Consider the following 17,123-nt stretch of genomic DNA (forward strand, 5'->3'; position numbering starts at 1 on the left):
TCTGGGTTAAACCTTGAATATTTGACCCCTCTTAGTCAAGCCCAAGACTACATTACAGCCGGGGCCTGCATGGCACTGGGCCTACGTTTCGCCGGCTCTGCCAACTCCGACGCCTTCGACTGCCTCTACGAATTTGCCCGAACCTTCATGAAGATCATGTCCTTCGCTGGTTCAGCTGCTGTTGTAAGTGTTTATATAAGTTTCTCTGTTTGTCTGATACAGGAATGGCCTTATAAGGTTGTCACATTATGACATGCCTGCTTAAACTTAAGACAATGACTTCTTATATTTCTCCTTTCTCTGTCAACATGTGTGCTGGCTCTCTTAGCAGACGGGTTATTACAACCTGCAGACCGGTCTGTCCATGATTCTGCTGGCTATGTCCATGGTGATGTCCGGCACCGGCAACCTGAAGGTCCTGCAGCTCTGTCGCTTCTTCCACAAGCGAACCGGCGGCGAGATGAACTACGGCTTCCACATGGCTCATCACATGGCTTTGGGCCTGCTATTCCTGGGAGGGGGCAGGTGAGACCCAGCACACGCACATATACACGCTGTACAGGTACTACTGTATGGAGCCATTTAAACACTATATTTGGGCACGAAATCATTAATCTTGCTATCTGTTTCTATATAATTGTAAATTCAATGTTCGCCTGCTGGTCCTACAAAAAAAAAGAAGCCAAAAACCACAAAAATGTGCAAATTACTCAAACAGGAAACCGTAATTACTTCTACATCTTTGAAAGGGTATTTCAAAACCAAAAAACAGGTACTTTCAACGAGCTTTTACAATGGTACCACCCACTCTGATCGCTACCCAAGATCATGTCGAGTACTGCTGTTTTAAATGAAGGAGTGGAGTGGACACACTTTTCCGTTTATAAAACCCCCTTTTACTCAGTCACACTGAATGTATCTGCTTATTAAAGTCTTATTCTCAACTAAACCAATCAGTTTCTCACCCTGAATGTGACCAGAAGACTGGTGTTATTCTGTATTTGAAGTCTCATGAAAACACCCAAACTAACATGGGGTTAAAAGAAGGGAGTAAATAAAGCATTTTTGGGGACTGTTTCAGCAGATGAATACAAATTTGGTAGGACGGTGGGCTGACTCAAAATAAACAACAGCATCCATGTTTACAATAATGAAGGAACGTGTCACCGGTGCCACAGTGTGGTTCACTGATGTGTCTGTGTAGCTTTTGGACAACAGTGAAGGTTTATGGCACAGGGGCAACACTTCTTTGTCAGCAGGATCAATTGATTGTTGGTTTTGGTCTTTTCATGGGATTTCCTGACACTAAGGAAAATATCCAAGGCCCTGAGCATCCAGCTGACCCTGGCTGACTGGTTTCATCTGAAGCAGTATGTTCCCAAAAAACATCTAAACAAAACATGCAAATATGATTCTTTGATGAGGACGCAGAGATTAATTCTATTCTACATGTAGCCTTTCATATGGCACCTGAATTGCTGTGCGCCAACAGACACACACACACACACACACACACACACACACACACACACACACACTAATCAGCTTTGGGACTGTTGTTTCTGGGAAGGACCAGGTACACACACATGGCGTGTGGGTTAGCCACACAAATACACACAGGGTCTGTTATGAGTGCTGTCTTGTGCATAATGAATGACATTTATACACACACACACGCACACGCAGTGTTTTTTCAAGGGAAAGAAAAACCCCCACTCTCTCACTACATGTTGCAAATGTTTCTCCACCTACAGCCGAAATCAGATGAACCTTTTGATTTTATTCACGTTTTTTTTTTTTTTTGGACGTGCCAGCTGAAGGCCCACACAGCTGCAGGGGCTGAATGTCATGCACCGTAGTGTGTATTATCACCTGTGTGTTAGCGTGGGTCTGCAGAGGTTCATGCCGGTGCGCTGGCTCGTGCCCTGTCATTGTTACATTTCCTCCATTCTCGCCCTCTGCTCGTCTGTCATTCAGCCTCTCAATCATTTGCATTGAAACTTTCTATTCGCGTTTGGCTTTCAATGTGTTTCATTATCGCTGCATCGCTGTCATTCATTTTTTTTCTCATTCCTTTTCTCACCTTTGTTTTTCCTCAATACCGCTAATCTCTTGTGTGGCTTTCTCACCCTTCCTCCCACCCTCGCTCTTTTTTGTTCACTCAGTTAGTTTCTCTTCCCATTTGTTCAGTTTTTTTAGCAGGAAACTGAAGTGAAAGTTATGTTTTTCCACGCAAAGGCACACATGGCGTTCAACCCAACGATAGCCACAGCATGTAGTCGGCCTGTAACGGTTTACAGGGGGCTTTGGATGTGGATGTGGATGCTCTGGTTTCCTCCCAAAACAAACATTTGCATGTGAGATATTATGAATACTTTGTCCTTGACCAAAAACACTGGCGTCACCGGTGCCTGGACGCTGCCCACTGCTCCTGGAACAGTTACTGTGGGTCAAATGTAGAGGACAAACATCCTCACAGGGACTAATAAAGCACAAGTTCACACATCTTTTGTGTAGCAGTAAAACAGCTTGAATTTGTATTTTTTGCTCCACATACTGGAAGGTCATACATGAGAAGTTGAAAATGTTGAGTCCAGTTTGTAAGTGACTCAGAAGAACTGGTCGTTCGCCAGCGATCCTCCTTGTAACGGCTCCATCGTCTGTTACTGTAGCAGAAGTGGATCTAACCGTCAGAGCAGGAAGTTTCTGTTTCTAATGTTGCTGTTAGTCACTTTGAAAGTTGTGAAGTTGCAGATTTCGGTTAATGGTCAAAGAAAATGTGTGATGTTGTTGGTTGAAAACAGGAGACTGTTGATGCCAGTGATTGTCATTATCCTGTCAATCAGCTGATGATTTTCACATTTAAGTGTTTGTTCTAGAAAAGCTGTGATGTCTTCACAGGCCTTGTTTGTCAGGCTAATTGTCCAAAAAACCCAGAGATAATCAGTTTAGTATCACAAGGCAATGAAAAGCAAAAAATACTCAGAATTGAGAAGCTGGAACGAAGTAAGGTTTGACGTCTTTGCTTGAAAAATGACGATAAACTGGTTATCAAACTAGCTGCCGATGAATTTTCTATTGATCAGCTTTTTGTTTCCGCTCCGCTTCGTTAACCCCTTCCTGGGACCCTCAGGTTGGGAACCACTGGAACGGAGGAATTGAAACCTTTAGTGAAATATGCTGATTTGCCAGACTTTCAGTCACACTTTTCCTTCTTCCTAACTGCACTCTAAAAGTGTAGCAGGATAAAAAATTTTCAGGTTGGTGTTACTGATTTAGCTTTTTTTTTTGGACATGAAGAAACCACCAAAAGATGGAGATTGTTTGTTTGGGAGGATTCTTACTGAACTCCATGTAGCTGCTTTAAATCCAAGAGTTTAAAGCTCAATTTGATACTGATACCAGAAATTTTGTCGAGCTTTGTGTCCTATAAACAGTTTTGAAACAGCTGTTGGATACCAGCACATTGTTCATTGGTTAACTGCTACTCATTCCCTCTTGCTGGTGAATCTGAACCAGATTGTCTCTAAAATATGCCTAAACACACTGTGAGTCTCTATTTTAGGTTTTTGAATTGTAAACTTGTGGGAAAAGAATGTAATGCTCAGTGTGGCTGAGGCTCTTAAACGTGCCTAATGTGCCCCAAGCAGCCATTTAATTGAAGAGCAACATCCTTTACCTCAGCACTCTCACAAGTAACCTTCCATGTACAAGCAGCCTTTATTTTCTGACCCAACTTTATTGTAATGACTCCATTAGGCAAAGTAGACACTTCACTGCCAACTATTATGTTTAAGAGGCTCTGAAGTGGCCTGTGATGACGTTAACCAGCACACACCTGGTTTATAAAAAGGTGTTTATTTTGGAGCGCTGCGTCTTTCAGAACTTGTGCAATACTTACAGTGCATTGTGTTTTGTTATGAGCACTGTAATTTTGTTATTTTTATTCTCCCAAGTGTACTTCACATACCCATCACTGCGTTCGTGTGAGCGCTGCGGGTTGTGTTTTCAACAAGTGGACGCAGAGGATTGTGTGTTCAGCATTCGTGATGGTGTTGGATGTTGTCTTGTGTTAGGTACACCCTGAGCACCTCCAATTCAGCCATCGCTGCTCTGCTGTGCGCCCTGTACCCACACTTCCCCGCTCACAGCACTGACAACCGGTGAGCCCAACACACACACACACACACACACACACACAGACACACTATGATAACAAGACGTTGTCTGCAAAATGTCCGAAATGCTGACAAGTCTCTTATCAAACATTTCACCTGACCTTCGCTGAAAACATGCAGGTATCATTGAGCCACATCTGTCGGCTGCTGTTACCAGTTAAGTCTGACGTCACCGTCACCTGATGGCAGTACTGTAAATACAGGAGGGTTCCAGCTAAACTTCTTCTGCATATCAAATCAGTGTTTTGAGATCTTTATTGTCATGTTTCCCAATCAGGGCCTCCGTTGTTTAGATCAAGCACTTTGTGAAAGATCAGGTTTAAAAGTCAGCATGCAGGGTGATACACCTGGTCTGTTTCATGGCAATTAACAAAAAGCTGCTTTGAAGTTAAACCAAATAAACAATAGAAGTAAAATCGTATTCTACTGTGCTCATGTTGCTGCAGCTACCACCTGCAGGCCCTGCGGCACCTGGCTGTGCTGGCTGCAGAGCCACGCCTGCTGGTCCCCGTGGACGTGGACTCCCTGAAGCCCTGCTACGCCCTCTTAGAGGTCACCTACAAGGTAAGTTCATGACGGCAGGTCAGGCTGACACAGGGAGCCGCAAACCTGTGAAGGAAGGAGAAGCTCCCGTCACTCATGAGCTGCCCTTTCCTTTGAGCAAGGCATTTGTCCCAACACTGCTTTAGTGTGGAGGCTTTGTAGTTTGTCTTTAAAATGATGTCACAAAGAGGAAGCGTCCTTGTTTACGTTTTACACAGCGTCCTAACTTTTTTCACTCAGGCAATTACATGCAAACACATCTATACAAACATGACTTGTAGTGTACAGTATGTACAGTTCACTTCGAGGCGCAGGAAAAACACGCCTGTTTATCAGACTAAAATGTTCTGCTTTCAGTCAGCGTCACTGCTGTCGGCCACACCGCATGCTCGACCTCACAGTTCACACTTGTAATTTGTGCAGCTTGCTTTCACCATTCACGCAGAGCCAGCTCTCTACTCCCAGCCAGATGAATGAATCTCCCCTTTATTAGAAGCACTTCAAAAAATGTTAATTATAAACACATACAACTCTCTACCGCTGTAAGAACAGCTACATCGGTTGCATCTCATTCATATTCACATACATTTAAAGAGCAGTGCTGAAATATTGCTTGTTGGTAATTGTTTAAAGATCCCCATTTGCTTCTGCTGACGCGGTTGCTCAATAAGAGCAACAGTTCTGAAGAAGAGAAGAAGAAGAATCCTCCCATTGTATATGCAGCCTCCAGTTTTTAAAGGCAATCATGCAAAAAGGCCCAAATGCAGCTCTGACTTGTGTCTGTCCGCAGTTAAAACCTCCTATTCTGTTTCTTCTGTTCATTTTTTCACTTTTTAGTAGCTTTGTGTTATGTTGTGTTATTAGTGACCAAACCATCAACCTTACAGGACATCAGCTGCCTACCTCCAGCTCCATAAAGGCTAAAAGAAATGGTTTACGACATAATTGTAAGTCAGATGGAGCTTTTGACGCACTCGGCGGTGGCGTCGTCGGTGCGGATCAGTCAGTGGCGGCTGAGACGGTGTTTTGTGACTTTGCACAAGACTACAGTGTGTCCATTCAGTTTAGCCACAGTTATGTCATTTGGATGATGTGCGCTCATATGAAACAGGAAGCAGACACAGACAGTCAGCTGGTCCTGATGCCCCACTTTTCATTTTTAGAGACACTTTTAAGAAAACAGCCATCCATTATGATGTTTAACCAGAAAATTCGATGCTTAAGTGAGAACAACTTGATGTTTTTCTAGTGTTCCATATTTACTCAGCTATTATCTTCCTCCACTCTGTCTGGAGAGCCTCAGCATTTTCAAACATGAAAATGCGTCCGACAGCCATTGCTGCAGTGCTGAAGTTGTGTCTACAGATGCAGTAAATAGCTCCTGAATTACAGGAGCAGTCATTTCTAAATCTCCCTCCTTGAGGTTTTGTTGCCGCTCTGTATAGATTTGGCCAGTTTAGAAAGTCTTGCTTTTTTTCTCCAGTTGTCTGAAGCACTGTGAGGCTGTATTTAGTATTTTGATTTCAGGTCTTACCGATTTAGCAAGGAGTCATTTGAAAGAGGAGTTATGCTTTTCCAAATTCTTCTTCTGTAAAAACCAGGCCACTGTGGCTGCGTGCTAAATATGCAAACTGTCTAGAAAAACTCTGAGAAGAGTGGAAATGTGCCCATCCAATGGGAGGGTAGGTGGTAGAGGTTTATAGACGTGGGATGGCTTGTGAGTGGAAGTTTGCAAATTTAAATCCCAGATCACCTGGAAAAACCGTGTAGAGGAAAGTTGAGGAGAAGCACATCAGTTTCCTGCAAAAACTGAAGCACTCAAGCTCTTTAGATTTCAAGCATTAAGGGAAATGCACACAGACTGTGACGCATGTCATAACACCCACACCCATTGTTGTCTCCCTGGGCCCAGCACACTGTTGGCGTCTTTACGTGTGTCACTATGCGTTGATGTGCGTCATCTCTTCGGGACACACCGCTGTCCTGTATCCCACCGTTAATGCGTGTCAGCTGTGTGGAGAAACAGCAATTTTATCACATTTGCTCCCTGCATAGCTTCTGTCTGAATAAGGGTTTGCATTAAATCATGTGACTCTCTGTAACACAGCTGATGTGTGTCACACTTTACTGAAAGCATCCATGATTTGACAGATAGAAGAAGACAGAGACGAAGGTCCCTCAGCCCACCACAGTGGGTTTAAGCTGCCAAAATTCAGTTTTTCCACACATTAAGGATGATAGAAGGTTATAAATGGAGGACCTTACCCACTGTGAGGACCACCTCTTACGGCATTCCTCACTTCAATTTAATTCACAGCAGAAAGCTCAGCTTGACGCTGTGAACATCATCAGTGATTGGCCTTAGCTGACTAAGACTCAGAGACCGTTAACCTCAAAATGAGTTTGACTGGACGAATTCTGTTGACCTTTGCGCCGTGTCAGTCTTTCTGCTTTTGCCACTTCTCTGTAACATTATGTGTAAATACAGGAAGCTGTTTCATTGCTTAATGAGAAATACCCGGAGCGTTGCTCATATACAGTAGCAATGTAGCATGTAGCAATACTGAGAATGACTACACTTCAGTGCAGCTGTAAGGTGTGGACAGATCTTACAATTTAATCTGTGAGGACATGAAACTGCAAATATGACTCTTTGTCCTCGTGTATGTTGTAATGGCGAATGCATTTCTTGTTGTTTCAGGAGACCAAGTGGTACGACGAGACGACTGTAGAGCTGATGGCCCCCACCATGCTTCCTGAGCTGCACCTTCTCAAGCGGGTAAAGCCTGAGAAACACACCTCGCAGCCTCTGGACTTTGCAGTCCAGTGGAAAGTAGACCTTTCAGTGTGGCGCCCTCTCTGATGAGGATTAGTAACTGTATCAGCTGACCCATTGCTAAACCCCTCCTCAGAGCGGCTACTGTCCAATCATTGCTTAGCAACTCTAACCAGGCACCGCCCTGTCAAGCTTTGCATTTCTCTCCATGTTGATGCGTTTTGCATGAGGCTCTATGAAGAATGAAGCTCGGTCTTAAGACTTCGCAGGGTGACCTCTTTCAGTCTTTGACCACAAGAGCAAATGTTAGCATGTCTGGCTAACTAGCTTTGAAACCAAGCCTTATGTCCAAAGGCAGTTGGCATGTTATTGGCTTTTTACCTTTAAGGAGGGGTTTAAGCGGGGCTTAGCAGAGGATCAGTTCCTCATGGCAACTTTTGTACACATGTCAAGCAAACCCTGATATCTTAAGCCTTTTATTTTTCTAGTTTCTATTTATTTATTTATTTATTGCAGGTAAAGGTGAAGGGGCCTCGATACTGGGAACTGTCCGTAGACCTCAGCAAAGAAACACAGCATCTAAAGTAAGAAACGAAGGAAGTAAACGTCATCTGTTTAAAACTCAAACAGAAGTTTTACAGGCAATCACTCAAATGAAACCACTAAATACAGAGTGTGTATCCATCAGAGTCCTGCAGATGGATTAGTGGAATCCAGAGGGAAGCTCTGATCTCAAGTACTGATTTGGACGACTGATTGTAGAGGACGATCTGTCTGTGTGTTTCCCTCAGGTCCATCCTGTCCAGAGATGGCGTGTTGTATGTGAAACTACGGGCCGGCCAGCTGCCCTACAAAGACGACCCGCAAGGCTGGAAGAGCCTGCTGGCCTCCACCGTCAACCACCGCAACTCTGGAGTCAGAGCCTTCAAGGTAAAGACATGGAGATGTCACACATAATCCCTCACACGTCATTAATCCATGAAGGTTTTTTGAGCGAACGTGCAGACTGAACGCTTCAAAATTCTGCCTTTCTTTATTTGCTCAAATTTGCTCTGAAGCTTTCTGCACCAATAACAGCCTATAAATAGAGGCGAGTGGAATTGAATTGACCTCCCCCCCGTGGCTGGTTGTGTCCAGTCTTGGCAGGTTGTCACTACAGGTTCGACAGGCAGCTGTGTGGTTGACAGACTATTAGTGGTTCCCTGATGGCCTCAATGTACGCTGTCAATACACCTGCAGGTCCGGAGGGGAAAAAAACACAAAACACGTCATTTATTCCACCTGACCTCACTGTCCTTCCTCCCCTTTATCTTTTTCTTCTTCTTCCTTCTCTCGACCACAGTACCCTTTTCTTCCATTCATCCCACTGACGCTGTTCTGTGACTGCCCTCTGTGGCCTTCCATTACGTGTCAGCGAGTTCATGTAAATCATTTTAGTTTCCTCGTGTTTCTGCAGCCTGAAGCCATCTCTACGTTCACCTCAGAGCCCGCCCTGGTCTCTTTTGCCGAGTTCTTCTGTAAACCATCTGAAGGAATGAAACACGTGAGTTTAACACCTGGAAACTGATGTGGTTTGACCCTGAAAGCAGTTTTACTGCTGAACTGCATGACCTGGCATCCGTTTGACTGTCCTGAGAGAGACTGTGGCTGCTTTTACCGATCAGCAGCGACGTGAGTCTGTCGTTTGCTCCACCATTCAGCATCCCAACTCCAAGAATGCTAACTCAGCGATTTCCAGGCCACTGCTTGAGTTTGAATCAATACTTTAGCCCTGAATGTACCATCGCTCAGTTTACACACTCTTCAGGATTGTGTTCTACCAAATCTATCCTCAAGTTAATATGTAAAACAAAACTCTGAGTTCTTAGCAACTGCTAGCTAGTTTCAAAGCAATGAATCACAAACTCAGTTGCACCATTGCAGCTTCAGGAATGTCTTGGCCAGTTAGGACGTGAGTGATGTGTAAATCAGTTACTGGGAAACATCTGTCGCTCCGTCCAATAGAAAGCAGTCATCTGTGTAAAGAAGTCACCGTAGCGTCACAAGCTATGACATAACTTGCAAATACAAAAGCTTGATTTACTGTATGCATGCAAACATGGAGAAATTGTTCTGGAGTTCAGAGAGAAACCAAACCAAAGTTAGTGATCATTGAATTTTCTTATTTATTTTGGTCAAATGGTCAAATATCAACTATATTGCATTATTTATTTTTTTTATCCTCCAATCTTAATGGGCTTTTTGCAAGCTAGTTAGCATTAGCTTTGACAGGTTGTTCTTGTTATGGTTAGATCTACTTTGTGTGGTGGTGCTATAGCTAAATTAACTTTTGAATTAACAGCTGGTGCATCTGGCTCATTGTTCCTCTCATTCTGAGTTTACTGACAGGAAAACTGAGGGGAGTTTGTTACATTTTCTCATTTTCTGAACTTATCAGTGAATTTAACTATGTTGATGTCATGTATTTTACAGCCACATTCATGGCATTTTATGATCAGTCCCACTGGAGTGCAAACTAAACTGTTCTCCCCTTTAGAATAACCTTAACAAACCAGGAAGGAGTAAAGTTTTTAGCTCCTGGAGGTGATCTGACTTTAACAATGGAAAGTCATGAAAAGGTCATTGAACATTTTATCAGAGCCACAGTGGAAACTGAGCGCTAATTCAATAACACTTTGCCCAGCATTGGTTTTGAGTTAATGTGTGGTTGATCTGGCTATGGCTGCAGAAACTCTCCGCTCTGTTGAAGCTCAGTTCCTCCTAGCCAGCTCGTCTAACGAGGGAAAACAGCCAGACATGTTTGTTGTTTTTGTCAAAACCAAAATGAGCATAGTTTCATGCACCGTGCATCCTGCTAGTGCTGTTCATCCTGGATCAGGTTTTCTTCAGGATGTTTCTAAGCATCCTCATATCCGGGATTGATTTGAATATTGCATTTAGTCAAAAGTCAGGAAACTGTGAGCACAAACAGCAAAGAAGAAGAGTTGTGTGCCTCATCTGTCCTGGCTAAAATCATCATACACCACAGGAGGAATATTAAAGGCTTTTATCATGTATCAGGTATTAGTAAATGATGATTTAGCTTTCTTAAATAACATTAATATGCATGCAAACACACTGAATCCTTCTGTAAATAATTCAATGCATACTGTAATTAAGACCTTAAATTATGGAGAGCTCAAACAACTGCTTCATCTTTCAGTCGAGATGAAATAAAAGACAAAGTATTGACCAGACGTCCTGTCTGTCTGTGTTTCTATAGGTCTGCGTAACAGATTATTTGACATGAATTGGCGCCTTGAAACATGTGCCTGGCTTAGCTAATGAGTTTCCACGCTTCAACAATGTGTGAGGTCCTGATCGAGATCTTGTGAGAAAGACGCTGAACCATGACTTTGACTCAAAATGCCCAAAACAGATTAGTAAACTAGATTAAAAGCGTAGTCTGATGTGTTGCTGCCTTAAATCCCTTTGAAACGTGACTTAAAATCTCAAGTTTTTCTTAATAAAATTAAAGGGGGACTCCCCTGAGGTGCTATTTACAGTCAGCTAGTCTGCTTCTTCTGGACTGTGTGGGCGATGCTTGATCAGATTTGACCGACTGTGGCCCGCCAACATAAGCAAACAATCCCCCGTCATCAGACTTTTATTAAGATTAAAATAGCTAAATCCTGATTCGCGGACAGACGGATGCAACATCGCTGAGTCCCGCCCCCTGCAGACCAATGAAAACAGCAATGGGAAAACAAGAAATCCAGAAATTTCTCAAGGGTCATATCCAAAACAGGAACTTTGTGTTCATGGTGGATCTCATCGCTCATAGTGTGAAGCTGATTGAGGAAATAGGTCTTCACGGCCTTTAAGTGTAGCACATTAAGAGCAGACACGAGATGTTTCCAGCTTTAAGTACAAGACAACTTTATATGTAGAGCACGTCACACACGCTCTCCTTTAAAGACTTAAATTACATTGCATAGATTGTCGTGACCAGTGCCCAATCTGCTTGTTAATCACTTGACTCCAATTTTCTGAGTAAGAGGCTGCTCCATCACAGCTTCGGGTGAATTAGTTGGATTGCGCAGCGGTCACTGGTTTCAGCCTGTGCAGGGAAATGGAAGAGAATTCATCATTTTGTAGTGTAACGTTGTGTAATTGAATTCAACGACATGGCAAATTTGAGAGAGTTTCTCTCACGTATAAACCAACCTGTTTGTGTTTTGAACACTCCTTCACTCACTGTGTTGTGCTTGCAGAGAGAGGACACTCTGGTGTTGTTCTCGGCCATGCTGTATGAATGTGTGACGCAGGAGTGTCCAGAGATGCTTCCCACGTATATTGCTATCGAGCAGGTAACACACACACACACACACACGCGCACAGAGGTGCGTGCTCACGCTGTTGAATTGGTCCTCCTGACTCACAGCTGTGTCAGTCTTCGCAGTGTATTTAACAAGCAACAGTAATGAAAAATGGCTGAGAACTAAGTGTTCAGCGCTCGCTCTGATTGGTTTCCTGCCTCAAGTTTTAGTCTCCAAATTGATTTTGTGAAACCAACAGCTATCTGTAAGTTTGGAAATCAATTTAAAAACTTATGTGTGTGCAAATTGTAGATAATGGGAGAGAGTTTCTCCCCTGTGAACATTAGTTAGGTAAAGTATATTGAGTCTGATGGTTCTGCTTGCTGCACTGTTTTAGTACGTACTGATACATCAGATATCCTCCTGTCTGTGAACATGATGTTTCTGGACTTAGCATTACTGAACTTACTTTCACAAACACCAAAATACAGGTATTACATGACTACAGGTGGATTTGTGCTTCTCTGGAGATGCACGTAAATGTCTTTCCTTACCTATGCACAGAAAGGTGTTATGGGTAATTGTGTGTCGCAGAAGACACACACGCAGATCTCAACAATGCATAGTGCAAATGGTACATGCACTGTATTTATGTAGCTCTTTGAGCGGCCGTCAGATTAGAAAGGTCTGCATTCACCCTTTCTCACACATTCATATGATGGCGAGGCCACCTGCTCAGTACAAGCTTTTAACCATTCACTCTCACTCCGATGGTGCAGCATCGGGGGCAAGGGGTTCAGTATCTTGCTCAAGGATACTTCGACATGTAGGCCGCCGAGTCCCAGCCGCCCCAGCTGTGCTGACCTGCACGCCGAGTGAGCTGTTTGTTGGGAAGTTTAACCATAGTGATCATCCTCTAGTTCCTCTCCAGAGACAGAAACCTCAGATCTAAATCATCCCCAAGTCATCGTCAAATCAACTTTTCCTTTGCTGAAGGCCAGTCTGACATTCAAATGTAATGGAAAGCTAAAGTCACTGGCAGATAAACCCCACTCTGCCCATGTGAAGGTATTTTAACCCGTGTCGTCTCCGCCGTCTCTCAGGCGGTTGGCACTCTGCGTCGGGGCGACCTGCAGCAGACCTTCCCTCTGTGGCAGATGCGTCTGGTGGTGGAGCTGTGGGACAGCAGGGGGCTGCAGGGTCCCGCTAACCATCACAACGCCCTGCTCACCTCCGAGTTTCTGCCCGTCATGAAGAACATGGTGGACGTAGCACTGGACAGCTGGCTCAAAGGTGAGGACGGATGGATGGACGGAGGAGTGTGTGAGCGAAGGCTTGGATAGATGCATGGAGCTTGAATAACTCCAACAGCAAATGAAATTGAATAGACACTGTAGAGAATATACTTAAATCACACATGATTCACCTGTTAAGTGTCATATGGTGACATCAAAGGGTCAAATCTGACACTTGACTGTAAATCAGAACCTGCCCCGACACGTATCTACAGCTGGACTCCCATTAGTCCCATTCACCAGGTTTAAATCCAGCTTAAAGACAGTGTTTGAGTCATCTGGGAAACAGCATTAACAGCACATCATATGACCCTGAACCAGCGAGGTCGGCTCATATTTCCTGCTGTCTGTCTGATGCCAGCATGATACACAAGCCTGACATTAAGCCGCTCAGTTATTCCAGCGTAGCCTCTCATTTAATGATGAATTCTAAATTTGATGGAGTGATAGCAGCTGTTAGTGTGTGCACTGTGTTTACACAGAGGACGACATGAGACTGAACATGTTAAAGACACATCTCTCATGAGACAAAAAGTGCATTTTGCTCCGTTGAGCCCGTGTGAGACGTTGACTGTCACATACTGGATGTGTTTCAGCTTGTTGTTCAGTCAGCCCGGCTGTGTATACACAAACACACATTCCTTCACCGCACACACTCACACAGTTAACTGCAATACATGCACACTGAGAGGCGTGGGAACCAGGTGAAGTGGTTGGACGACACCAATCATGTAAACAGTCCAAACATGCCTTGATCTTCATGTTACAGGAAGCTGTGTGGCTCGGGCAGACGTTTCAAAGGAAAACCAAACTAGCCTGACTTCAAGCATCAGGAATGTTGCTGTTCTCTGGAACTCACCCATGAATGAAATGTGTGTCAGACCTCTCCTTTTTTATCTGTCATGATTCGTGTTTCTGCTCCTCTGCTCTGTGCCTTTATGTAAGTGAACGTGTACCTGAAGTTAGAAAGATCTGCCAGTGATGAGGGGATTTCATGAAATGCTGACAGTATGTTAGGGGAATGTTATCGAATGGAACGGTCACATTACAGAGATGCAGCAGCATGTGTTGCATGGGTGTAACATTGTTGAACACAGTCATTGAATATCAGACATTGTTCATTCTGTGAGCAGGTTTCATGCCTAAAATAATGAGAAATATTAATTCTAGGATACACCTGCTAACAAAGTGTCATCAGAGCAGAGACGTACTGTGACAGAGATAAAGAGGGGAAGGTTTGACGTGATGCTAGATGCTAAAAATGTCTTTCTACTGCAAAGAAGGAACATATGAGAGGCGAGCAAAGGGACATAAGAGTCAAGGAGAGGGCAGGTGACAAGCACTGATGATGATGATGATGTGGTGAACAGAATATTCATTTTGCATCAAGTGGACGTGTCTCATCAGAATGAATCTGCTCGTGCGACTGGTCCTTGCATTGTTCCTCAAATGATCAAGCCTTGTGATTAAGATGAACATCTGCAGCTGTTTGTTTTGCTTACAGCCAGTCAGCACTTTCCTGTCTGCTCTCTGATTCAGTGAGAAAGAAGCTGGCCGGCTTTGGGTCCTGACTTTTGTTAAGATTTTGTCTTGTATGCGGGTAAATTGGTTTGTATTTGTTGCCAGGTTAAAGTACTACATCTATTGAAAAGACAGCTGCAGGCACACCTGTGATACAACAAAAAACAAATAAAAATACTTTTTTTGTGTGTTCTCTCATAGACAACAGCTCAGTGTTGAGGTCCTACATGAGGGGCGAGGCCCTCCCTAAGGACGCCCAGTCCACTGTGTTGGCCTGCTTCCTGGTGTACCGCTCCATCCCCTGCCTGAGGAACACACACACACACCTGGAGGGTAAAGCAAACACCTGTTCTCACTGGACCGGATGGCTTCACCTGTGTAAACTAATATTTGCATGTAAACACTCAGTATACTGCTCAAACACACAGCAGCAGGAATATAAAGCAACTTTATAGCTCTACTTCTCACACCTCAGATGGTGCTGCTTGTGTTTATATGTCCACTACAGTTGCTAGTTCCTTTTCAGATGAAGATTTTATATTAAGAACACATTTTGCATTCTTGAGGATGGGTGTGTAGGAAGCGCTCCCCGTCTCAGGCGTCAGATGTCTGTGAGCTGTAAACACTCCAACAAAGAGACATTTGCTCTCTAAACTTCTCACATGGTTTCCTGCAAGAACTGTTTGAAGCTCACAGATAAAATGTTTCACAAAATTTAGAGAAACATCCCAAACGAATGACCTTGTTTCCTACACTGCTCACTGCCTCATGACCCCTCACATTTATCTTGTGACTGTCATAGGAGGCCTGATGAAACTACCTCACTGTAGTCAAAAGCTGCAGGAAGGGGCTATTTACACAGTGTTGTCATATATTAGCGACCGGGGACATTTTACTGCAAAGCTTCCATGTTTGATACTTTAAACACATTTTGTAATTGAGTAGTTTTACAGTTGATGTACTGGCACTTTAACTTAAGCAAAGAATTTGAGTGTTTCTTCCCCCACTGGACGTCCTTTCATCAGATTACATAAGTGAGTGTCCTTTAGCTGAGCCCCGTCCACACGTCCTGAAGCTCTCTCCTCGCTCCCCGCAGGCTGCAGCTCACTCGGGGATCTGCTGTCGCGCAGCAGCCGGCTGGGCATCCCTCTCAGAGACCTGCTGAGGCTGGTACCCCTCCTGCTGGGCTCTGCATCCGGACCGCAGACGCTGCAGGGCTTCCCTCTGCAAGCATTTTGATCCTGATACTTGTCCGGTGGCGAGTAACCTCTGACAGACGCAGTTCATAGCCTTACGTTGTCACTGGGAGCACAGGTAGGACAGATAACTGATTTCTACCTGTGACACCTGTGGGTGTGTGCAGCAGGTGGGACATGGTCTGCGTGCACCAGGGCTGCCCATGAGAAGAACTGTTTGGAAAATACAGACTTTGTTTCCTTCTGAGCCACTAGACAATGGAATAACTAATATTATAGCTTTGTAATATAATGTTTCTATTTAGATTGTTTTTTTACAGCATAAAGAAAGTTTGGCTGCAGTAACGATGCAGTACATGTGCCAATTTTGTGGCACAACAAATTCACAATTTCAGTGGACGCCACTTGCTCAAAAGTCCTGACGCAGATGACTTTTCTTCACCGCTAAACACGGACAGAAAGGACTGATTTGGTTGTAGTCGTGCGAGTGTCCCTCCTGCCTGTATCAGACCAGATACGAAGACAAAGAGAAGAAATAAATGGAAAAGTACCTGCACGCCTCGTGAATACTGTGGTTTATTGTGTCTCGATATTTCCCCGTGAGGCTCCTCAGCCCTTATGGTGCTCAACACGTCAACTGCCTTTATCGTTTCCTCTTTTGTTTTTGATGTCCGTCATTTTGAAGGAGAGCTTTCAGAAGGCATCTGCATTTCTGAGGCCAGCAAGACCAGCTGAGGTCCTGCTGCCCATCAAACCGCGAAGAGGACTGAGCTCAATTTTCAGTTTTTCTGCAGTCTCTCATTAGTTGAAACGGGTCAGCCCTCTTACGCCACTGTCCGTCATGTCTACAGATCAACGCATCAAAACAGGCTGTGGGTTTTTTTTTTTTTTTTTTCTTCCAGGTGGTTCCCCTCATGAATGGAGTCCCCTAATCCTCCAGTGGTATTTTTGTCATAGAACAATGTCCTCCACAGATAATACTGAATTTACTCATCTTTTGCACTTAGCTGGCTTTCAGTTTTGCTTGTGATTTGTCTCTTCAATAAACCAAATAATGCCTTTAAATTGCTCTGTGAATCTCTGGAACTGAGATCATGTGACACGGCCTGTGATCGAGGCTGCTGCTTATTGATTCCTGATCAAGTTCGGTCGAGCTGGCTGTAGCCTGAGAGCTAGCTGCAGCAACATCTGTTCCCATCTAAAATGAATGAAATGATAGAATATTTGTTGGTTTGCTTAGTCAAAGAAAAAATCTGCTGAGCCTGCCTGCATGCTGCTAATGTTATTATAACAAGGGATATTTACCCTCGCCAACA

The 17,123-nt window shown here is 44.0% G+C and overlaps 1 protein-coding gene across 2 annotated transcripts in view; it reads left to right on the plus strand.

Moving 5' to 3' along the window:
- anapc1 (anaphase promoting complex subunit 1) overlaps positions 1 to 16,363 on the plus strand; it is a 45,318-nt gene extending 28,955 nt beyond the window's left edge. The window contains exons 42-53 of one of the 2 annotated variants that reach the window (XM_076743447.1): positions 36 to 183; positions 329 to 525; positions 4,077 to 4,163; positions 4,625 to 4,742; positions 7,423 to 7,500; positions 8,014 to 8,081; positions 8,289 to 8,427; positions 8,954 to 9,040; positions 11,751 to 11,846; positions 12,899 to 13,088; positions 14,813 to 14,944; positions 15,708 to 16,363. In XM_076743447.1, coding sequence (XP_076599562.1) covers positions 36 to 183; positions 329 to 525; positions 4,077 to 4,163; positions 4,625 to 4,742; positions 7,423 to 7,500; positions 8,014 to 8,081; positions 8,289 to 8,427; positions 8,954 to 9,040; positions 11,751 to 11,846; positions 12,899 to 13,088; positions 14,813 to 14,944; positions 15,708 to 15,850 — 1,483 coding nt within the window. In that variant the 3' untranslated portion in view covers positions 15,851 to 16,363. The remainder of the gene's footprint in view (positions 1 to 35; positions 184 to 328; positions 526 to 4,076; positions 4,164 to 4,624; positions 4,743 to 7,422; positions 7,501 to 8,013; positions 8,082 to 8,288; positions 8,428 to 8,953; positions 9,041 to 11,750; positions 11,847 to 12,898; positions 13,089 to 14,812; positions 14,945 to 15,707) is intronic. The other variant, XM_076743448.1, reaches the window with a different exon arrangement.
- The last annotated feature ends 760 nt before the right edge of the window (positions 16,364 to 17,123 follow it).

The sequence above is a fragment of the Chaetodon auriga genome, chromosome 11, assembly GCF_051107435.1.
Source record: "Chaetodon auriga isolate fChaAug3 chromosome 11, fChaAug3.hap1, whole genome shotgun sequence".
Taxonomy (NCBI): Eukaryota; Metazoa; Chordata; class Actinopteri; order Chaetodontiformes; family Chaetodontidae; genus Chaetodon; species Chaetodon auriga.